This window comes from Indicator indicator, chromosome 1 (genome assembly GCF_027791375.1).
Source record: "Indicator indicator isolate 239-I01 chromosome 1, UM_Iind_1.1, whole genome shotgun sequence".
Taxonomy (NCBI): domain Eukaryota; kingdom Metazoa; phylum Chordata; class Aves; order Piciformes; family Indicatoridae; genus Indicator; species Indicator indicator.
The window spans coordinates 14,602,355-14,627,057 of NC_072010.1; the positions used below are offsets into that span (position 1 = coordinate 14,602,355).

At 36.8% G+C, this 24,703-nt stretch overlaps 1 protein-coding gene across 1 annotated transcript in view; it reads left to right on the forward strand.

Annotated features, from left to right (window-relative positions):
• The window catches only part of ARHGAP42 (Rho GTPase activating protein 42), a 161,653-nt gene that overhangs the window by 121,125 nt on the left and 15,825 nt on the right, over positions 1 to 24,703 (forward strand). The window contains exons 8-17 of the mRNA XM_054400380.1: positions 3,274 to 3,403; positions 7,438 to 7,538; positions 8,751 to 8,860; positions 10,555 to 10,633; positions 11,438 to 11,477; positions 16,310 to 16,372; positions 17,436 to 17,510; positions 18,150 to 18,234; positions 19,482 to 19,540; positions 20,338 to 20,443. Of these exons, the coding sequence (XP_054256355.1) occupies positions 3,274 to 3,403; positions 7,438 to 7,538; positions 8,751 to 8,860; positions 10,555 to 10,633; positions 11,438 to 11,477; positions 16,310 to 16,372; positions 17,436 to 17,510; positions 18,150 to 18,234; positions 19,482 to 19,540; positions 20,338 to 20,443 (848 nt within the window). The remainder of the gene's footprint in view (positions 1 to 3,273; positions 3,404 to 7,437; positions 7,539 to 8,750; positions 8,861 to 10,554; positions 10,634 to 11,437; positions 11,478 to 16,309; positions 16,373 to 17,435; positions 17,511 to 18,149; positions 18,235 to 19,481; positions 19,541 to 20,337; positions 20,444 to 24,703) is intronic.

Here is a 24,703-nt window from a genome sequence, read left to right on the forward strand (position 1 = left end):
TAAGAGCCATACAACAAAAAAAATGCATTTAATCAACATACATTTCCACTCATAACTGCTATATACAAGCACACTTTTATTTCATTATGTTAGCTCAGATGATACACTTCCAAAGACAGGTAAGTAGATATAAAATGCATTTACACCAAATTTTCTCTATAACCACGAGTATTTGCTTCTAACACAGAAAGTGAAGTTCAACATGGTAAATATTGGGCCAGCCCTGTATTTTTCACAACAAGCATTATCAAGGTAAACAACACACAGAATCACAGAATGTTACGTGTTGAATGAGGCCTTGAAAGATCATCTAGTCCAACCCCTCTGCCAGAGCAGGAATTTTTTTTAAAAGTGAAGGAGTTCCATCATTTACTTTGGGGTGTCTCCATTCCTTTTCCATTTGAGTCTTTCAAGAAAAGATGCTCACACAATGGAAATACTTGTAGCTCCACCAATGTCAAAGAATCTACAACAGTTTAAAAGATCCAACATCAGCTTCTGTGAATATTCCTTGGCCACTGAACTTGGAGGAATGTTAAACAGGTCTGGGAGTGCAAGAGCACTTTACTGTGCTCAACTGCTATTCCCTGTGAGTTACTGGAATATGAAACACTGACATTTGCCTTGGAGAGGCATATGTGGGCTCAAAGTTGGAAGACAACAATGCCTTAGCACTGTCAACGTAGATCTTTATTCTTAGGAGTACTGCACACATTTGGGGTTTGCTGCAATTAAATGTGTGCAGCAACATCATAGCCCCTTCCCTTTTTATGTCTGTTGTTCATATGCAGGTATAATCCCATTTAAAACTTTATTTTGGGAAATAAAACAAAAACCTCCTAGATGATTAACCTTTACCTTTTGTATTGAAATGCAAACATTCTCTGTCTGTAGAGCATCTCAACCCCTTGTTCTGACAAATCACGTATTTGCTACTTTGCTACTAAGACTCCTTCAGATAAAGGCACAAGGGGTCAGTGTTGTTGCACAGAGCAGTTCAGTGAAAGGGTGAAAAATGTGCTTCAGTCCAGAGATTTATTTATACATCTATAGAAACAGAATTTTTTAAAATTTCATTTTAATGTTAATTAATAAATAGTTAATTTCTTCTTTAATATTGCATAAGTACAACTGAAAGTTTTAAATAGACTACAGGGGTGGAGTGTGATGTACAGATAGGCAGAAGGAAAAATTTATTATGATATCTTTTATTATATTTGTACATCAGGAAAATATGAACTTGAAGATATAGTGGAATACAGTACATCATTCACTGCTGTTAGACATAAGTCTGAATTCTGGCTCCAGCTGTAGCTACAGAGTTTCTTTCTACAGCTGGACTGTCTACTGAGTTGTCACTCAGAGCATCACGCAGTCTCAGAGTAGAATGAAATAATTTATGCAGGGAAAGAAATTAAGAACAGTATTCGGGAAAAATTATGTTTAGCTTGTCTGTTGCAGCTATTGAAAGTACTTTTCTTCATTGCATTGTGTGTTAATGTCTTGGAGAATAGTTGATCTGAAGTGCTGTTTCTGTTATTAAAATGGTCCTACAGGTCATATCAGGAGCAGTATAAGAGTAGCAGAGTAGAGGCAAACTGACAGCTTTTAGCAGATCACAATGTCCTAACAAGACTTGATGTCACTTCTGCAGTTCCAGCTGGCTAGTTGTGCACCTTTTATGTCCATTGGGCTTTGTTTTCTATAACCTGATTCGAAGTCCTGGCTGCTTAAAGTAACAGTTAAAAAAACTTGATAGACATACAGAGCTCTCAGAATGAGGACATTCGTCCCTTCCATGGCATGTCTCTCTTGAGGGTCTCAGAATTACCTCTGTTCAGAGCTGATACTTCACATGAAGGCTATAATATGAAAAATTCAGAGAAAAATTTTACCTCGCTCTCTAATGATAACATTGATCTTCAAGAAGAAGTTTTAGTATGTATTACTATACTCCCAGGTAAACTCCATGAATGGCCCACAAAAAGGGAAAACTGTTCAACAGTGTATAAAGTCCTGAGAACACCTTTCTGACTTGTCAGGGCTGGAGTCCAGAAGATGACTCTACAGAAACATTACAAAATTCTTTATTCTTTTCTGTTACCTGTAGAAACAGTGTGCTTGACATCTGGTATATTAGTAGTAACCTATCAAACCTCTGGCACCTCATAATAATTTTCCTTTACTATAATGTGCTAGGTATGTGGAGGGAAACCTTGGTCTCACTGAATTCAATAAGAAAAAAGGTCCATTTACATGAAGATAAATATTTGCGAATATTAATAATCCACTTTTTTTACTGAATTATTTGCTTGGCAGGATCATAGAATCAAAGAATTATAGCATGGTCTGGGTTGGAAGGGACTTCCCAAGGTCATCCAGTCCAACCCCCTCTGCAGTAAGCAGTGGCATCCTCAACTAGATCAGGTTGCCCAGGCTGTGTTGAGCCTCACCTTGAATAGGATGAGGCCTCAACTACCTCCCTGGGCAACCTATTCTATGAGGTAGCCTCATGGTGAAAAACTTGTGCCTGGCTGCACACAAGATCTTAAGACAGGCAATACTTCCGTGCTTTTGGCACAGTGCTGCCACTTGTGACCTATTTCTTACCTAACATATTTATGTTATACTTAGCTGTGGTGTTTGTATAGGCCTACCAAAAAATGTTCATGATAGTGCCTGTAACTTGGTTGTTCTGAGGATCAGCAGCTGTTGTATTACTGCAAATGTGGATACACAGTGCATTAATCTCTTCCACGTGTGGACAGACCACAGCTGTCTGGAAACAGCAGCTGCGCATTAGTCCAGACTGGTGTTTTCTGCACTGTACTTCATGTGGTTCAGTGGAACTCACTACTTCAGGTTTGGGGCTGTGCTATCAGCAGCTTTTAATTCAGCCTGGTTTCTGTCTGTGTAGTCTAGAGTGCACAGAGAGAAGGCCTGCATCTGTCTGCAAAATACTGTGCAAGCATACCAAAAGACATGAGATATCCTCCTTTCTGAGCTTGGTGATCTGCAGGAAGAGCAATGTTACTATTTTGAACTGTGTTTCCTTTACACTTTTAAGTTGAATATGTAATTACTATGTTATTCCTAGGCTTTGAGAACAATGAAGAATATTATTCTTTAATGCTTTTTATGTCTCTGTCAAATGCTTCTGTTCATGTCTGATACACTCTTCTTGGCGTTAGTAGCTCTTAGTTCTTCATTGTTGTTTTCAATACTTGCATGAGATAAGTGATTTTTGCCTTTGTTTCCTTTTCTGGGAATTAGACACGGAATAACTTTGAAAGCACGAGGCAGGAAGTGGAGAGACTCATGCAAAGAATGAAATCAGCCAACCAGGATTACAGACCACCAAGTCAATGGACAATGGAAGGCTATCTCTATGTGCAGGAGAAACGTGAGTAAAAAGTAATTTGATTTGAAAGACAAAGCAACAAATAGGAAAATGAGAAAATGGTTTCGCTTTCAGGACAACACAAGCAGCTTGTTTGGATGTCTGCAGACTTCTGACATGGTTGCTTTTCAAATTGAGAGGGTCACAAGAAACATAATTGTTTGACTTTTTGAAAAAACACTCAGAATAGCTGTGGTCAAATGGAATGGTGATTAAAACACATGTAAGCAACTTAACTCCTGCCCTTGGGTCCTTGTGGCTATATCACTGCTATTGGCCATCCCAATGGCTCACTGGTAACAATCTCTGCTCTGGCTAGCTGCCCTACACCTTGCTGCAGAAGCTGCAAGTTCCTAGTACTCTGCTTTGGCTCTACCTGCCAAACGTTGTTGTCTCCTGTACTTTATTTGCCTGAACAGAGCCCATAGCTGACCCAGAAGGAGCAACTTCCACCATGTACCAGCAATCTCCACTGACCCAGTCATCTTAAGAGTAAATGAACATGCATATAATGGGGAAAAAAAAAGGTGTAAGAAGAAGAAATCATCTGTATCATCTATAGTCCATCAGCTTGAAAGTAGCTGCAAACCTATACCTATGTTTTATTCACTTCATGAGACATGAGAATGAAGTGATGACCTAAATAAAGGAATACAACTAAAGCTGGAAGTATCTGAAACTACTTGGAAGAGCCTAATGATACATCATGTTATAAATGAAAACAGAACCAGAAAACATGTCAAAAGTCAAATGAGCAAATTCAAAAACTATCCATCACATAAGTATCAGCTGCCACTGTTTTATGCTCTAACCAGTACAGAGAACCAAGTCAAACTAGTTGTGTAAGGCAGGATCATGCAAAACCCTCAGCAAAATAATTTTCATTGCCTGGAGTACCCAGATTTACATATTTAATTCATTCATATTTTAATTTCCTGTGGAATCAGCCTGACACCTGAAAAGTATGTTGCAGTGTTTTGAGATAATGTGCACATTCGTACAAAAAATTATTAAATAGAACTTTTTCTCAATGTGAAAGTAATAGAAGGTATCTGAATATAGAATTCCCATGTCAGACTTGACCCCACGTGACTTTCAATTTTGAGGGTATCTTCTTCACTGCTCCCCTTTAGGTGACAGCTGAAAAGACTAAGTGGAGTTATAAAGTGATTTACCAGATAACATTATGAAATTTATCTTTATTCCACATGTGAGTTAAAAGAAAGAAAATTCAATACTTTCCATAGTTAACCTCAGCCACTTTTTCCCTCAGTAGCACTGAAAGTTTTAAGAAGGCTCTCTATGTTTTAATTCAATAACAATGATAAAAGAAACCTCTGTTAAGTGGAAATTACACCAAGCCTTGATAATGGGGGAGGGAGAAAAGGAGTGAAGAATTGGACACATGCTGTGCTTCATTAAATAGTGAGAGGTCAACTTGACATCCTCTTACTGAAAAGAAATTTGTTCATTAGTTTATTCTGGAGTTAGAGTAACAGGGTCTGCAATTTCTGTGTCAGTGGGGAAGGTACTAGTTGTGTATTTCCTTGTCATGCAGGTTTACTTTCCTACATCCATCCTCCCATGGGCTCTTGTCAAATTATGGGCAACTGTGTTAAACATCTGCTATGCCTGAGAGTAAATCCTGCATATATTTATTGCTGATATGCATGGTGGTAAATATTTAATTTTTTTTTAATGTCAGTAAGCTATAAATTATTTTCATTTAGAGGGACAGTTACCAGTAACACCCTTAAAATTGCAATGTAGGTGTCTGGCTGTAATTTTTTAATGCAAAAAAGGTGACTTCTAAACTCATCTAAAACAGCTTTAAGACTGCTCATCCTTCTTACATATGCTAAAAGAGTTCATGAAATGCCATCAGAGGAGAAGTTGATTCAGAATAATCATAGATTTAGTTTTGCTAGGTGAAAATAACTTCAATTATAGGAATGGAACAGCTAACTTGAGGGCAAGTAACCAGTTAACATCTCAATTACTTACCTGCCAACACAAGCAATGAGAGAACTCTCTCTCTCCAAGTCAGTATAATAGACTATATAAATTTCCATATATACATTTCTCAATTACCAGACATCTGATTTACGTGACTAATGAAATCTCTCATATATATGTCTACCACCTTTGTGGAAGGCTACTTTTATAAGGCCAAGCCATTGTATCAATAGCAAAACTACTAGGTGATGTTTTAATATCTTCCATTTTTGTTTAACTACTTATTTATGTTTACTTAAAAAAGAAAACAAAATTTAAAAACCCTTAAATAACTTTTCTTTTTTTCAACTAAGAGTTTTTTCATTTTAAAAAAGAATTAAAAGGATATGCTGTACTTTGAAGAAATCAGTATCACATTTTTCCCATGAGTAATTCACATTGAAATGAATTGGAAAATCACATCTAGTCCTTTCCTGTTCTAAATTTGCACAGTAGTTACAATTCTGCATTATACATAAATATTTATTGGCTCTGGCATCAATATTTGTGATGGCTCTTCAAGAGAGGGTCCGTGTTTAGTGCCAAGAGGAAATAAATGTCTTTTTCTTCTTGGTACATCTTCAGACAACCATTTTGTTTGCTCTCTGCAGCTAAGTACCCAGAAGCTGTGTCAGTGCTGGTAAAATGAATGGGGTTGTAGTCTGCCACTAGACAAGCACAGAATACCCCACCCTCAATGCTAAATTTCCTATCCTCAAAAATCAAAAAGCTTTTTCCAAGTTTCCTATTGACTATGTGTTCCATAGTCATTGTGAATGCTGCCAGCACTGTTTATGAATCAGTTACAGCTGTAAAGTTCTGGCCCAAGAGAGAGCAGTCACACTGCAAAAACATGAATTATACTGTTCTCTGCAGTGCACCACCCCTCCAGATGTGTGTGTAAGAATCCAGGAGCTTGTCTTCTTCTCTTGTGCTATGGTAAACTCTTTTTTTTACTTCTATAAAATTGTAGATCTTAGGTGTACTTCAGGATGTGGAGAGAATTACAGAAATGGTGGGAGGATTTACTCAAACTCCTCACCGCAAAGAACACATCATAAACACCTGTATATAAGATAGGTTAGCAGATGAAGTTTGAAATACCATTGAGCTCAAGCTCAAGAGAATTTTGTGTTCAGATTCACTAAAGGTTCCTATACTTTGCAGTAGAATTAAGAAGTAGTGTGGTATGACCTCTCCAGGATAAGACATACATCCACTTAACTGAATGAATCCTTAAGTATGTGGTACTTTAGTATTGTGAGTGTGTGCAATGGTCAGTTTGTTGTCTCAGTAGTTGTGTGCTACTGTTACAGTCACCTCTTCCCAGCAGGACTGCTTGCATTGTGTAAAAGGCCAATGTTTCTTGCTGAAGGCACCATCTCTACCACCCAGCATTTTATCCATCATCTCTAAACCATTATTGTTTTAGGGTGCACCATTCCTTTCCTTCCTTTCTTTACAAGCAATGACATCACCTGCCAGTGTTCAACTACATCAGATTAAGTCTACCTTGGAGTCAATGTCATTTTACCCACTCCCTTAAGGTAACAGAAGAATAAACTTCCTATGATACTACCAAAAGCAATTGTTACCTTTGACAAGAACTCTAAAAGTAAAGGGAAATGCACTCTGGCTTCATGGCTTCATCTGATTTTGGGGATCTAATACCAGACTTCAGAGTTTCCCTTCAAGAAAGGATGTAATACTGAATCCTTGTGCTTCTCTTGGGTTGATAAAATCTTCAACTGTATTTCCTGGGCAGAAAAATCCTCAGGATCTTGCCTGTTGACCCTAGTAAAATTCTGTTAGCCATCCAGTGGCCAAAGGAAAGCAATCTGGTGGAATTTTGTTGGCCAACCTTACCAAGCTGGTGTTTGAAAATTATAACTGAACATGTTCAAAATTAAAAATAAAGGGAGTTTATTATTTTGTAGGGTACATGTGGATGCTGTTATGTCTCATTTGTCTACTTTATCTCACTCAACTGAAACAATGATAAAATGCCAAAATAATTATTTTTTATACTTTCTTTAATCTAGGACCTCTTGGATTTACATGGATAAAACACTACTGCAATTATGATAAAGGAACAAAAACATTTACAATGAGTATAGCTGAAACAAAATCTGGTGGAAAAGTGGTGAGTTGCACATACGGGAATGCATCCATGACCTGTGTATTCCATCTTTTATATAAGGCATTCAGGAATTTTAGAAAAAATGGGAGGAATGAAGCATAATGCTGCTTTCACACATGAAGCAGTGCATGTCTTTAATAGCATATTTAAATACTGAAATAAAAATATTTCTTTTAAATTGTGTTTATACCACATATTAAATAACTTCTCTAACATGGTGACTCCAAATGCATAGGAAATCAATCACATTTGCACACAATCATAGAGTGGATGAGGTTTGAAAAGGAGCTCTGGAGATCATCTAGTTTAATCTCGCAGTCACCCCAAGCAGGTTAGCAAGACCTGTGTCCAGTCAGATTTTAGGTTATTTCCAAGGACAGAGACCCCACAACCTCTGTGGGCAACTTGTTTCATTATTTGACCACCATAAGGAAGTTTTGCCTTAAGTTCAAATGGAATTACCTGTATTTTGGTTTGTGCACATTGGCACGGCTGAGAAAAATGTGGCTCAGTCTTCTTCATTCCTTCCTATCAGGTATTTATAGACATGATCTCCCTTCTCCATGCTGAACAGTCCTAGCTCTCTCAATCTCTTCTCATATGACAGATGCTACAAGTCCTTAATCACTTTGATAGCCCTTCTAGGGCATCACTGTCTCTCTTGACCTGAGGAGCCCAGCACTGGACACAGGACTCCAGAAGTGTCTTGCCAGTGCTGAATAAATGGTGACACTCACTATGCTTTACATGCTGCCAGTGCTCTGCCTGATGCAGCCAAAGATGTCATTGGCCTTTGCTGCAAGTACACATTGCTGGCTCATGGTCAGCTTGTTGCCCATAAGAACTTGCAGGTTCTTTCTTGCTAAGTTGCTGTCCATCCTGTCAGCTTCAGTCTTTGCTGGTGCATGGCTTTATTCCTATTCATTCTAAACAGTGCTTGCCCCAGTATTGAACCTTTGGGCCCTTTGGGAGTGGCAGAAGCTGGACTTCTGATGTGATCTCAGCAGTTCAGCCAGTTTTCAGTCTGCCACACCATCTATTTATCTATCCTGTACTTTACCAGTTTGGCTATGAGGATGTACTAGGAAACATCCAGATGTGATGGGATATATTGTCAAAAGTCTGGCTCATGTGGTTTAAGATGTAAAGCCAAGATAAATCAACATACTGCCTATGTTAATTTTGTTTTCTCTTTTTTTTTTTTTTTTTTTTTAGAATGGCCTTGTCACAAGCTCACCAGAAGTCTTCAAGCTAAAATCTTGCATCAGGAGAAAGACAGATTCAATTGACAAGCGTTTCTGTTTCGATATTGAAGTATTTGAGAGGTTTGAATTCTTTTCACTGTGTTAACAAATTGAAAATAATTTTCAAAAACGGTGCTTGTAACCAATGTATAATAATTACTTCTCTAATAGGAATATGTATTTCTCAGTTCACTTGTATGTAGACAAACTAGGCTTTCAAGACTTAGTAATTTGTTCAAACTTGGTTTTCTAACAAAATTAACTATGTCACGTGTTGTCTTAACTACATTATACTCACATGTGAATACAAGATGGATTCTTACAGAACCTATAGCGGATCTGACTACCCTCTTTTAGGAACAGAATATAAATATTTTTATAAATACCTATTAATAAAGATATTCTGTACCAATATCTATCTTTCATAAATGGATGGTAGCACATAATTTTTTCTTATTTCAAAATTACTTCTACAATTTTATTTTAAATTATTTCTGGATATTATAGTTATAGAATCATAGAATCACAGAATGGTCTGGGTTGAAAGGGACCTCCAAAGGTCATCTAGTCCAACACCCTCTGCAATAAGGAGGGGTCTCCTCAACTAGATCAGTTTTCCCAGAGCCCTGTCGAGCCTCTTGTACAAGACCTCTTATATATATAAGATAGATGAGAACTGCTTTTCTAAATTTGAAGTATATGTGTGCAATAATTTCTAGAAGTCTTTTTTTTAAGATTGGGAATAAAGAGAAATATTGAATTAATTTTTCCCTTAAAATGTCATAGATAGGCTGACTTTTATAGCCATTCCCTTATGAAATACTTCATGAATGTTTTGAGGCTCCTTTGGTATTTTCAAATATAATAATTTATTTTTCTAAATTAGACTTCTCAGTGAGTTCAGGTTTAAGAAATACAAACTTGATACAAAAAAATGTTGAGACTACTTGTTCCTAAGCTTGAACTGAATTCTCTAAGGAGAATTGCATTTATTATATATACTCGTGGCTGTGCCACTGTGCCATTCACCCCTGAGTGTTGTCTCCTTTCTCTGTCCCTTACTCTGCTAGAACATCCACAGTTCAAAAAAACTGTACAGAACAATTAGTTCCATCTGCAGTTCTTTAGGGTCTCATTGAAGAGATATTTATGGGCTCTTTTTACATATTATTTATTCCTTTTAGACATTTTGATTATTGCAAATGTGCCTGGCCTAGAAGTTAAAGGCATACTGAGAACTTGGAGAGAAGATTGAAAAGGCAGTAGAATAGAAAGCTACTTTGTAGTTATTGTAAGGATCTGACTTTGACAGGCTGATGGAAAGTTCACTTTTCCAATAGATTTGGTATTCAACAAGGAAGTAGTGAATTTTTGTACTGATTTCAGTAATGACTAAGAATGTGAGGAAGTTCATAAAATGTAAACACAGTACTGGAATACTGAGGATTTTCCACTCTAAGTATATCCCAAATGAAATATGGGTTATGTGGAATCCCATTTGCAGGTCTAACTCATCTTGCAATATAGAGGTGCCTAATATCTATTAGAGGGTTATAGGTACCTCAAATTAGATGTTGCAGTACCAAACTTTTAAAAAATAGACCTATTTTTAAATTTAGCTCAAATTTATTTTGTTGTCTCAGAAGCTATGAACTTTCTTTAACTTCTGACTATTGTATATTCTCTTCATGCCAATATCCATTTGCATTCTGACTTTGAATACCATTATAGAAAAAGAAATCAGTAACCTCAGTGTATGTGTATGTTTTTGACAGACCTGGAATTATCACACTGCAAGCATTTTCAGAATCCAACAGAAAACTTTGGCTTGAAGCTATGGATGGAAAGGAACCAGTAAGGATATTTTTTCAGTTTCTTTTTACAGTTTTATGACACATACATTAAAAAAAAAAGGGGAGAGAAAAAGAGCAGCTAGTATGCATTTCAGATGCTCTGTTACAGGACAGGCAAATATAGTTACGTTCTTTGTGAGATACTGTCACAAGTACACAGTGAAGATAAGTACAAAATAGAAAAGCAGAACTATTAGTGAATTTAAGCTTTTATATACTACTATTTTACATTAAGATATTTAATGATTAAGTAATATGATAGCACATTGTCTAATAGAATTCATGGTTAAGATAACATTTGTGAAGTGGTATATTTTTTGCACTGGGCAGCACCATGGAGTAACCGATTAGCACCATCTTGAAAGGCACAGCGGAGACCATAAAAATGTGTAGAAAGATACTAAGAGACAGGCTTGGCTGAGAATTTTTCCCACTATTAATCTACTCTTAAAACAGTCAGGGAATGAGGGTGGTGCCAGACCTGTATCCATGGGGGAAAAAATTGTTCATAGGTTTTATGAGGTAGATGAGTATTTTTACAAACTGCTTGCTTGACTGACGTAGTACAGAAATTAGATCAGTGTCTGTACTGAAATTTAATCTGTTTGGAATCTGCAAAAGCTGACTTCTAACACATTTTAGCACAGGGCTGTTGACCTGGATGAGTGCTGTGGGGGTAAATATCAGGAGAAGGTTGGCTTTCCCTTAACAGCAAGTTAATACACACATTACAACTACCAACAAACCACACAATAAAGAATTTAAAGCACAAACATTGATTTACTGCCTTTTTTTTTTTTCACAGATCTACACATTGCCAGCCATTATTAGCAAGAAGGAGGAAAGTAAGCTTGCTCTTTATGTAAAGTTAATAAGTATTTCTAGATTTTTGTCATGTCAGAGTTTCTGGATATATGTGCATGTGAGATATTATTTAATGTGTTCTTTCTATTCCTATGAAATAACTGTGGAATTACATGATTGGGTTACACAAAAGCACCTCCTAAACTATGTAAATTGTGAGAAAGTCTTCAACTTCTGTATCACTATCAAACATAAATTTGGAAGAAAATTTGATTGACAACACAGATACAATATAGTTAACAAATCTGTAAAAGATTCTCTCAGGAGTCTTTATACCTAAATGTAAATAGGATTAGGATTGTAGGATTATAGGATGTTAGGGGTTGAAAGGGACCTTTGAAGATCATTGAGTCCAACCCTCCTGCCAGAGCAGGACCATAGCATCCAGCACAGGTCACACAGGAACACATCCAGATGGGTCTGGAAAGTCTCCAGAGAAGGAGACTCCACAACCTTTCTGGACAACCTGTTCCAGTGCTCTGTGAGCCTCACAGTGAAGAAGTTCCTCCTCATGTTGAGGTAGAACTTCCTGTGCTGGAGTTTCCATCCATTGCCCCTTGTCCTACCCCAGGGTGCAAGTGAGCAGAGCCTGTTCCCTCCCTCTTAACCCCCAGCCCTCAGATATTCATAACCATTTCTTAAATCCCCTCTCAGTCTTCCCTTCTCCAGACTAACCAACCCCAGGGCTCTCAGCTTCTCCACATAGGGTACATGCTCCAGTCCCTTCAGCATCCTGCTGTTTTCTGCTGGTATTCAGTCTTGGAGAACTTTTTTGTTGTTGTTGTTTTGGTTAAAACTTGTCATTTTGATCTGAAAAGCAGAGATTTTCCTGCCATGCCAAATGATACTTATGGAAAGGTTTCATTGTCAGAGCCACCATTGGGCTGTGTTTGATGAAGTGTTGATGGCTTTGTTCTTCTTGTGTGGAGGCAAAGCAAACCAGCAGCTGCAGTTGTGCATCACGGAAGATTGTTGGAATAAGAAAGTGATTTTCAAATCCCCTTCTTTCCCCACCACCTCCCCTTTCAAACCATATCTGTTCCTTTTCCACCTCATTTTCCTCTCAAACCCCATGGCACCTGGGCTCTGTTGGAGTCTCCTCCCACCCCAGGTGTGGCCACTTTGCCCTCCCCACCCACTCCCCTTTATAATCCCCTCCAGGAGAGGCAGAAGCCCTAGGCTGAGCTCATCTGGGTTGAGGAATCCTCCTCTTCTCCCTGGTGAGTCCTCCTGGTGATGGTGCTCACTGGGTGATGGTGATGGGGATCAAAGGCTGGGGGGCCTCGTGGCCCCCCGGTTCAGTAGGAAGAATCTTGATGCCCACTCCAATGTCACCTGTGGATGCTGGCTGGGCCTCCTTGCTGGGGCTGAGCTGGGAGCATGAAGTTAATGATTGAACTTGATTGAGCTTGTTTTTCCTTATTTTCTTTGCATGCATCAACCCTTACTGAAGGGGAAAAAAAAATAATGAGGTTTTATGTTCTAGCTTTGTCTCTTCCATCTTAAGTAATAAGGTGTGTTTGTCCCACTCTTCACTAGTGTGACATTGACATCAAACAAAAGGAACAGAAGGAATTCTGTTTAAAATGAGTGCTACCTTCCCACTCAAATGAAAATGTGAATTTAAGAGTTAATATTGCAAGAATTTGTATTCTAATATGTATCTAAACATTCCAAGATTCCCAAAACACTCCAATGACAAGTTTTGCAGGCAAGTTTTTTCTGGTTAAGTCTTATTAATCTTCTCCTACCAGCTGAGCTCCACATTAATCAACTATTAACTGGGGAAACGACAATGGCTAATCATACCTTGTAACTGAAATCACCTAACTCTTCTGGGTATGGGAAATACTTAGAGGCACAGAAAAGCCTCTAGAATTCTTTTCTAGAGGAGAATTCAGAGAAAATGTTATCACACTCTTAATCACTCTCTGAAAAGTAATAGCTTTAATTCTATTGACTATATATGTAGGTAAGATAGAATTAGGAGTCATAGAATCATGGAATGATAGGATGGTCTAGGTTGGAAGGGACCTCCAAAGGTCATCTAGTACGATGCCCTCTGGAGTAAGCAGGGGCATCCTCAACTAGATCAGGCTGCCCAGAGCCCTGTTGAACCTCACTTTGAATATCTCCAGGGATAGGGCCCCAACCTCCCTGGGCAACCTGTTCTAGTGTTCCAGCACCCTTACAGTGAAGAATTTGTTCCTAACATCCAATCTAAATCTCTTCTTCTCTAGTTTGAAGCCTTGTCCTATCACCACAGGTCAATTATCTGACATATCTATTATGCTCAAATATTGAGAGGATGAAGTAACTCAACAGCAACAATATAACTCTGCTTAATGTCGTGTTATGGAAATGCTTCAAACAGACAAGAGGAGATGAAAGACAATCTAAAATGTAGGGTCTATAAATACTCAGATCCACTCTGTTATTCCTTATGCTGAATTTCATGTACTAAAATATTTTCTTATGCAAAAGAATGAAAACCGGACTATGTTTTCATTCATGAGGGTTGATCGTTTCTAAGGTCAATTCCTTTGGAATCATAGAATCATGCAAATACATGCCAGTGTGTTGAAATAGAATCATAGAATTATTTATGCTGGAAAAGACTCTTAAGATAATCAAGTCCCATTAGGCCATGTCCCTAAGTGCCCCATCTGCATGTCTTCTAAATATATCCAGGGATGGTGACTGAACAGCTTCTCTGGGCAGCCTGTCTCCAGTGCTTGACAACCATTTCATGAAGGAATTTTTCCTAATATTCAATCTAAGCCTTACCTGGTACAACCTGAGGCCATTTTCTCTCATCACTTGTTACTTGGGAAAAGAGAATGACACTTCACTACAACCTCCTTTCAGGTAATTGTAGAGAGCATTACAGTCTCCTCTGACCCTCCTTTTCTCCAGGCTAACAAACCTAATTCCCTTAGCTGCTCCTCATAAAACCTGTGCTCTAGACCCTTCACCAGCTTCATTGCCTTTCTTTGGGCGCACTACATTAGCTCAATGTCCTTCATGGAGTGAGGAACCCAAAACTGAGCACACTATTCAAGGTGTGGTGTAGCCTTACCAGGAATAATCACTTCCTTACTCCTGCTGGCCACACAATTTCTGATACAAGCCAGGATGCTGCTGGCTGCCTTAGCCACCTGGACAAACTGCTGGCTCGTATTCAGCTGGCTGTCAACCAACATTCCAGGTCCTTTTCCACAAGGCAGTTTTCCAGCCATTCTTCCACAAGCCTCTAGCATTGCATGGGGTTGTTTTGACCCAGGTGCAAGACTTGGCACTTGCCCTTGTTGAATATCGTAAAACTGGTCTCATCCTATCATATCTCTTTGGGTTTGGATGTATATGCACCCACCTATTACACATACACTGAGTAATAAAATCAATGTATTTTAAAATTATATGAGGCCAAGAAGGCCAATGCCATTTGGGGGTGTATTAGAAGGGGTGTGATTATTAGGTTGAGAGAGGTTCTCCTCCCCTTCTGCTGTGCCCTGGTATGTCCAGTTGTGGGGCCCCTCAGTTTAAGGACAGGGAAGTGCTTGAAAAAGTCCAGCACAGAGCCACAAAAATGATTAAGGGAGTGGAACATCTTCCTTACGAGGAGAGACTGAGGGAGCTGTGTCCCTTTAGCTTGAAGAGGAGACTAAGAGGTGACCTCATTAATGTTTATGAACATGTAAAGAGTGAGTGCCAAGAGGATTCAGCCAGGCTCTTGGTGATGCCCAGTGACGAAACAAAGGGCAATGGGTTGAAGTTGAGGTATAGAAAGTTCCATGTGAACATGAGGAAAACATTTTTCACTGTGAGGGTGATGGAACACTGGAACAGGCTGCCCAGGGGAGTTGTGGAGTCTCCTTCTCTGGAGATATTCAAAACGTACCTGGATGCTTTCCTATGTGATCTACTCTAGGTGATCCTGCTCTGGCCAGGGGGTTGGACTAGGTGATCTCTCAAGGCCCCTTGACTCCTAACATTCTGTGACTGTGATTTATATGTGTAATTGTAATAATATTATATTAACATGTTGTTAATATTAACTGAAATACATAAAAATAATTTAAATATATATGTGGGCATATGTATCTCAGAGTCAGTGATGTATCTGTTGTGGACATACATCTTCATAGGAGGTGTATTTGAGACTCTGAAAATCTAGAATTTAGAATACTACATATGTTTTTATATTATATATATAATATTTATCTATTATATATATTTTTTATATTAACACCATATGGTATTAATTTCAGTGTGACAAATTGCTACTTTAAGTTCGATATTTACCTAGTTAGAGCAATGAGTATTGGAGATGCAACAATTAATAAGAAATACATTTACTTGAAATAAGCTCACTAATTAAAGTCAATAGCAAAGATTCCTTTCCTGTGTTACCATTTAATAAGAAGCTATGTGCATGTGCAAGGAAAATGTTGTCGTAAAACCAGTGAATATATTCTATTTAAAATGTAGGTCCTGCACTTATAAAAGGGTTTTTCTCAGCAGAGGGAAGGAAGGAATCTCCTACAGCAGTGAGCTTTCAGCTCTATGTATAGAGGGGCTACTGATTTCTGAGAAAGACAATAGAATATTCTTTCCCAATGGTACACTAGTGATTAGAAATTTGGATTTTGAGTGCTATGGATATATCTACCACAATGCTATTAAAGAACAAGTCGTATAATCTCATAGATAAATGTGTATCAGTCCTTTTTTTACTAATGTGAATGTAGCTAAGCAGATTTTGTGGCTTGGTAAATTAGAAAATAATTACCTTTCATTCTTCTTTCTGTAGTGTTCTTAAATGAAGCAGGTTTCAACTTTGTGAGGAAATGTATTCATGCTGTAGAAACAAGAGGTGTGTATTAAATCACAAATTCTATACTAGTTTGTATGAGTATTTCTTCTCAAATATTGCTTTGATTAATTCTACACAAATTTCAACTGCTCTTTGGAGCGTGCCCGTCATTTGGTTGATACTTTTGTCTGTGTGCTTTACAGTTAATACTGTGTCTACAAGTTCCAACACTTTTAACATATCCTTTAAGAGGTTTTCTTTAAACATTTTTGGTAATTTCATGTTGTCTAGACAGCATAATACATTTACACTCATCTTTGATCTTTAATTTGTGTGCACCAAACTGTGCTTTCTCATGGTTAAACTGTAGGGAGCCTCAGCTCCCAACTTTGGTTTTCAATGTGGAAGCTGAAGGTCAGGAAGTACCATGAATACTCTGCTTAAACATCTTTTTTGCAGAGCGTAACTCGTATCATTTTATTCACCCATTTTGTACGTGGTTCATCCATTTTTTAAAAATCTTTAGAAACTCAGTTTTGAAGTAGGAAGGTACAAAAAGAAACTAGTACTCATTCTCCTGATGAAGTGTTATCTTGCAACTCACTGCAAGTTTTTAATTATCCCTTTCCAAATGAAAAGGTATGGCTGTATTATCTTCCATAAAAGGAGGTAACCTTTTGTTGTCCATGGACTGAACTGTCAGCATGCAGTTCTTTTCTAATTTAAACGCTGTGAGGACTCTCTGTGCAACATTGATGGTCTAAGCAAATATAGATGCATAGTAATTTCCACTGAAGTCTAGGTGAGGTAAAGTTGTTGACATCCAATGTGTTTTAAAACTGCTTTTGGGTCTTATTTTTCGCTCTAACTCCTTGTTTGTAATACAAGCCATTTCTTTGCAAAAGGATTTTGTACATGTAGAATTATGATTAGTGGATAGTATGGTGTGGATTCAGTGGAATGCAGTTGTTAATAGCCCAGGAGATAACACAGTAGGGTAAAGCAGTACTCAAGAACGTTCTCCATAAATTCATTTAGATGTTTTGAAAACCAAACATTCATCACAGTATATTAAAGTAACCCTGCTTTGATTATTTCCATTGTACTTATTTTCCCAACATAGGTATCACAATCCTGGGGCTGTACAGAATAGGTGGTGTAAACTCCAAGGTGCAAAAGCTGATGAATACCATATTTTGTAAGTATCTGAAGTGAAACTTTTCCAGTGCGCAGAGTCAGTGGTGCAGTCCCTTTTGTCTCAACTGCTGTGCTCAGAAAAGCCTGTCATAGTATTTACAGTTTTGTATGTGTGCATTTACTGCCACTAAATTGTGTTTGCAGTCTTAAGAAGTGATCCAACTAATTTCTTGTGTGCGTTAGAATTCAGCTTCTGCTTGTAATCATTGATGTGCATGAGCAAATTACTGATAAAATGCATTTCTTTTAAAATTCTATATATTGGTATCTATTTGGTTTATTTCACAAGTGTTCCAAAGCTTAGTTCTGTAACACCACATAACACAGTTTGACAGATAAATTTCTGTCTTTCACTTTTCTTACTAATTTGGCTCTCTGATGCCTGGGTTTGAGTATCAAAGCCAAATACATTAGTGATTCTCAGCTGACTCGGTCTTTACACTTCGATATAGTGCATATAGTTATTGTTTACAAGTACTAAATATTAGTTCTAAACTAATTTTTTTTAAATACTCTGACAGAGATTAGTCATTTAGCTCATGTGATTTGAATCTTCTAATCTGTTAGCTTCTGTTTTTCTGCTGTTCTAGTTAGTGTGTTAGTCAAACTATAACACAATCATAATTCAAATTTCTACCAGCCCCTAAATCTCCTCCTGATATGGATATTGATATGGAACTTTGGGACAATAAAACAATAACAAGTGGACTTAAAAACTACCTCAGGTAAGTATGATACTACACAGATCTTGGTATGGCTTTTCTGCCCAATTTAATCTTTTGCCTATTAACATTTCTTGTGTTCATTAGCATAATAATAATTGAGTATATTATTATCTTTCCTGGTAGGCCTGTAATTATGTGTAATAATCTAAAATTTCTCACACACTTTGTGCCTTTTTAAGGTAGTCATGCATTATATAGACCTAAATTTGGCAGAATTTGATTAATTGCATGGTTTTATTTAAAACTGTCTACCTTAGCCACAAAACATGTTTGGCTCAGTCTTTCTTTTCTGAATCCCTTAAGATGTGTACTGTGAAGTTTCATGCCATCATTGTTGGAGCAGAATAAAAATCTCTGCAAAAACATACATTTTATCCCATGCTCTTGGTGTCTTCACAAACACAATATCCCTCTCATGTCATCATTTTCCCTTAAAATTATTGCTAATAAGAGACAGAATTTTGAAGAATTACAGTACTTCTAAGAACTCTTTTTTTGGGTCCCAATATTAAATTTTTAAAAGAAACATAATAAAAAGCATCAAATACAGATGGTGGGTCATCTATGCTTTCTGCAAAATCTAGATTTCATAAACTGGTCACCTAAGAAAAGGCATCATTAGCATCACTGGAAAGTGTGCCTCGGATTTATAGTGGAATGCTCATGTACAGTTCATTGGGAAGATCATCTTTGGCTGAAGAAATCAATACATCTTCAGAAGCACAAATCATTGTAGATTCTGCATTTGTGAAAATGAATGTGAGCTGTGTGGTTTTGTTTATAAGGCAATTCAGTCTGGCTTTCAGAAGATGACTCTTCTAGCCTCCTTCAGATAAGAATTTCAGTCACAAATTTCATCATGTTTTTGCCTTTCTTAGCCAAAGGATTGCTTCTGCAGCCCACTGAACCATGTTCTGTATTTGTATTTATACTTGTTCTGCCCTGTGGAAGCCAGAAAACAATGAGCCTCTGTACAGAAATCAGTGCCAGTAGTGTTTCTCTTATTAACTTCCATGGTGAGACCAGATTCAACTCAGATTTTCAGGCTATGTACATGACTGAGTTGTGTGCTACTTGTAATCAGTCATCATGGCATTTGGTTTCCTAGGACATACCAATATATACTGTGCAGATATTGAGGGCTGTCATAATCATATCCGTAAAATTTTTAAATACGCTTTGAGTAATGCCCTTTTCAAAAGTTTCTTTTAAAAATTCCCTTTTAATATTTTCTTTTTTACAACCAGGTGTCTTTCAGAACCACTGATGACTTTTAAGCTGCACAAAGATTTCATTGTTGCTGTTAGTAAGTAAAAGCAATAAATAGACTTTCATAAAAGTACTATTGTTTCTAGCCCTTAATCTCATTGCAGTTACGATCCTTAGTTTTATCCTTGGTCTGTTATTCATGGATCCAAATTCTCCCTCGTCACTGTATGTGACAGCACAGTGCCTCATGAAAGCCCTCAGAAAAGTCATGCTAGGTGAAGGTGTTCAGTGGTTTGTTCTGATCTTTTTAGGAGTTCTGTATGACTACCTTGTGCATGAACATTTGAACCTTGATTTATATGTTTTATACAGGCTGATAATTAGTTTGCAGCATTCATCCCTCTCATCCAGAAACTTATTTTTCCAGTTTGCCTTGAAAAATGGGAGGGTTGATAATTAACAGCTTTTCACAACTGGAGTAATTATTTACAGATATACTAAGATTTGGTTTACAGCTACTCCAGTTTAGAATTTGAAATTATTTCCCTGTTTCCTTTTGCATTGATATAAATAAAAGACAATGAAGAATTTTAGATATTTTAAATAACTAGGAGTCAGACCTTGGATTTCACTGAAGCACCACATTGGGTCAACATTGCCACTAATCTTGTTTGTTCCAGTGTTGGTAGTAACTGCTTTTGGAGAGTTACTTGAAATGCAGATTTCAGAATGTTGTAATAAATATAATCAAATTGTCCTCATCATTTTAAAGGGTAATTGTCTTTGGTTTCTTGTGATGCATGTGTGTATTAGCATACAGGCATTGGTGCCATTTGTAGTTGTACCTTCACACATGCTGTACTTGATCAGGAATATTTGTTTTCTGTTTAATAGAGTCAGATGATCAGAACTACAGAGTTGAGGCAGTGCATGCACTTGTGCATAAGTTGCCAGAGAAGAACAGAGAGATGCTGGACATCCTTATCAAGCACTTGGTCAAGTAATTATTTTTGATTTTTCTTTTTGCAAGACGTGATTATTTCTGCTTTAAATTTGCCACTGTTGCTTAAACAGTTTTCTGTGTTGAAATTATACTTGAAATTACATTTCATTTATAAATTTATGTTCTCAAGATAGCTGAAAAATACTCACCATAGAAATAAAATTGACACCATAAGGAGTCACCAAGATGACCAACTACAGTTATAAAATAAACCCACTCAGTGTTTTGTTAGAATCATTAGGGTGGGAAAAAACCTCCAAGATCATCAAGTCCAACCATTAACCTCATACTGCTAAGTCATCCACTAATACATGTCCCTAAGTGCCACATCATCACATTTTTTGAACATTTCCAACAATTCCCTGGGCAGCCTGTTCCAATGCCTGACCACTCTTCCAGCAAAGAAATTTTTCCTAATATCCAATCTTTCCCTTGGACACCTTGAATCTATTTCCTTTCATCCTGTCACTTGGGAGAAGAGAACAACCCCTACTTTACTACAACCTCCTTTCAAGTAGTTGTAAAGAGAGAGAAGGTCTCCCCTGAGTCTCCTCTTCTCCAGACTAAACATGTTTGCTCATGTTTCTACTTACTACAGGGATTATCACTAATTGCATATAAAAAACATCAAAAACTGTACTAAGGTTGATAGGAAATGCTGGTTTGAATCTGACTTGAGGTTCCACACTGCTTCAGAAATGAAGTGTAGGCTATTGTGATAATACTTATCCTTCATGTTCGATTTACTTTTCTGTCAACTCTGAAAAGCAGAATCATTTGATAACAGTAACTGGAAGTATTTTTATTTATATTTTTAATATGCCTATAGATGTCCAAACCTATTTTTTAATTGACCTTCTTTCATCAGCTTCTCTGAGTACTAATTGTTAGATGGAAACGATTTTGCATTTCTTGTGTGATGACTTTCTTTGAGTGCATTTCTTTGAGTGATGACTTTTTGAATTATACTTAGCACATGATAGGAGACAAAAAGACAAGTTTTTATTCTCTTATATCTCTCAATATCACTACTATGATTATTATCATTATTTTACATTTATCATTATTATTTACATTTATCATTATTATCATTATTTTACATTCTAATTTATCCTGTTTATGCATCAAACATTAGCCACAGAAGTTTTAGTAAATCTTTGGTCAGTTTTCACTGGTATTTGCTGAATTAAATATGTATTCTTTCTGATTTAGAATGCTCTGTGCTTTGTAGTACATTTATTAATGATCTGGGAATATAAATGCTAAACCAGCAGTTATTCAAATGAGGCCCACATGATTAAGATATATAAAAGACATAGGAGAGGAGTCCATGTTGTTTTCATGGTGTTTGCTGTGTTCCACCTATTTTGCTTTCTTCATCACAGCTTGAGGAACAGCCTGCAGTAAGCTGTCTACAGTGAAATCTCATGCCACTTTGCGTCCTCTTTTAGATTTGAGAACACTGAAAATTTCTTTGATAGAAAATTGTTTTGCCCTCGTGTATTATTTTTAGCTCTTTATAGAGAACTAAATAATGCTTCCACTGTAAAAACTGATTAGGCAGACCTTGTATCTCATATACATGGGGTAACCCAGAGAACCAGATGAAAGCAAATTCCATAAGTTTCCTTACAGAGTTGTTTGATTAGCTAAAAAATATAATTTTTCACTGCCTTATATCCTCCTAAAAAGTTAAAGCATTGAATGAGGAATTAATGATTTAGCAAAAGCTGTTAGTCTGAAATCCCCCAAAGTAGAAATGTTTATGCATAGGAACTGATTTATTTGTAGGCAAAATTAGTCACAGGCAAGCATTTCTTTTCCTGTGGTCTTTATTGTCAATGTGACCTCAGATGCATTTCCAAAGAAAAGCATCCTTGCAGTATTCCTTTCTTTAGTTGTTCTCTTTATCTCTCGCCTATCTCATCTTTGATATGACTCTTAAGCTTAAACTTACCATGTTTCAGTTGTTTTCTTTCCAATGTTCAATTCACCCCTTCTGATTTCTCATATAATTTGCCAGCTGTTGTTTACGCTAACAATTCTAATGAGACCGAATCCAAAATTAGACTCTTGAGTGTATAAGTTCCTTCCTCATCTTATTTCTGCCACTGTGTGGAGATTTTTCAAGGAAGAAATGGCAGATAAAGTGCTTAATTTTATGAAAATGGAAAAATAAAAAATGAGAAAAACAACCAGCATCTTATTTCTTCAGTATTTCGTTTCAAATCCAATTTCAAAACGTACTACCTTTCCTTATATTTCTTTTAGCTCCTCAGTTTCTTTATGTATGCTTTTGTGTCTAGGTGAAAATACTATACCATTAAGTATGAATTACAAGATAAGGATAACATTGTTTTTTCTTGGTTTAGATACTAAGGCCTTTACCTCTCTGACTACATTGACTTTTGTGTCACTGTGCAAAATTAAATATGATCTAGATGTTGTGGGATGTAGCTTATACTAAAAACAAGCAAATAAAAAACCCCACCAAATCCTGAAAAGAACCCTTCAGAGAGGTAGTACTGCATGAGTATATATTCACTCAGCAGCTAGGCAACGACGGCAAATTTGGTGTTATTTTCACTTTGGTAACTATTTTGTTTGTTTGTTTTTAAACCTTCCTAGTCAAATTATCTGTCTATTTTAAAGAATAAATCATTCTCTGGTATGATTTAGTAACACCATACATTCCTAAGGTAGATAGTCAGAAGTCTGCAATCTGATGATATATCAAAGAAAGAGATTTTGAGGAGAAAGTGACTGCACTTTAATCAATACCTTTCAGCTGACCTGAAATGCATAATTACCTTGGCTTGTATTTGTTCAGTAGCCCAGCAACAGTAGGACTAAGTCAGAAGAAAGTGGCTATCAAAATGATCCATTAAAAAGCCTGGGTTTTTTCCTCGTTTGCTAGAAACTGAACCTTTGAAATGCTTTGTAGAAAATCCTGTCTGATTACAGTGTTACTGAATTCACCATTCCTTTTATTAACCAAGCTGCCAAATTTGTAACCAAGGAAACCCAAACACAGGACAAACACTGCTTTATCTCTTATGCTATAAGACTATAATATTTATGGAAGAGACCTTAACAGTTGCTGTGCAGTGCAAAGCAAAGTAACACTGCAAAATGTCATTCTTTTTAGGTTTTTCTAACAAACCTAGAGCTGAGCAAATCAAAGTTCTATTTTCATTAGAATACCAGTAGGCTTCCCAAACACCCCTTACTCACTTAACCAAACATAAAATCTATTGCAGAGAAAATTAGATTATGGTAATTGGCTAAAAATGTCCTTCAACAAGGTAGTTATTTTCATTATATGGCTTCCAAACAACCATCTCTGGCAGTGTGTCTCTCTGAAGTAACATTTTGGATTTTTTTTTTTGACAAAATTTAATGAAGCAACGTAAGAAATATGTAAGAAGATAGGCATTTATTTTCCTGTAGTTTACAATAATGTTGTCTCTAGTACAAACCTCTTTCCCACTTTTTTCCTGTTTCTTGATGTAAATGGGGTGCTATTTGTTTATATTACTCTGCCAAAAATAAGGGGAGTACTCCTTCACTGTGGAATTGTACAGTCTGTCTCACCTCTAGACCAGGGTAATTCTACTGTTCTGCTAATTCTGTGTATTAGTGCCTACTCAACAGTGAGACAGAGAAAGGTAATGTGCGAGTCTGGACATGGGCTTGATCCTAATTCTAACAAAAATGCCTATCTTCTTACATATTTCTTATATAGCCTTGGGAAAATCTCTCAGTCTCTTTTAATCTTTGTTAGGGGATAGTATTTGTTTTGTTTGCTACCAAACTCTGACATCAGACAATTTTGCTAGTGTTTGTGTAACATTCAAAGAACAAATCAAGCTATCTGAGAATATTATTGGAAGGAAAAAATAACAAATGTTTCCTTAAACCTTATTAATGAAGGCTCTCGGAGAAAAGCAGAATTTTATAGATTTTTCTGTTTTGTATTTTTTAAGTACTTATTTTAATTATATAGGAAACTATGTAAAATACTGAGCTGGACAATAGTAGCAGATAGTGGTGAGAATGAAAAGGAAAATGTGAACTTGTCTCAACCGTTTCAATTTGGTAGATTCAGTAAAATTAAGCATCAAAGCAATTACAAAATTTTTACTTGGTGTGGTATTTACGAGACATGCAGCAAGAGGGCAGCTATGACTGAGGAATCACTGGCAGTTAGAAGGATTTATGATACAGTTTTTATTTGGCAAATCTTATAGGCAGAGA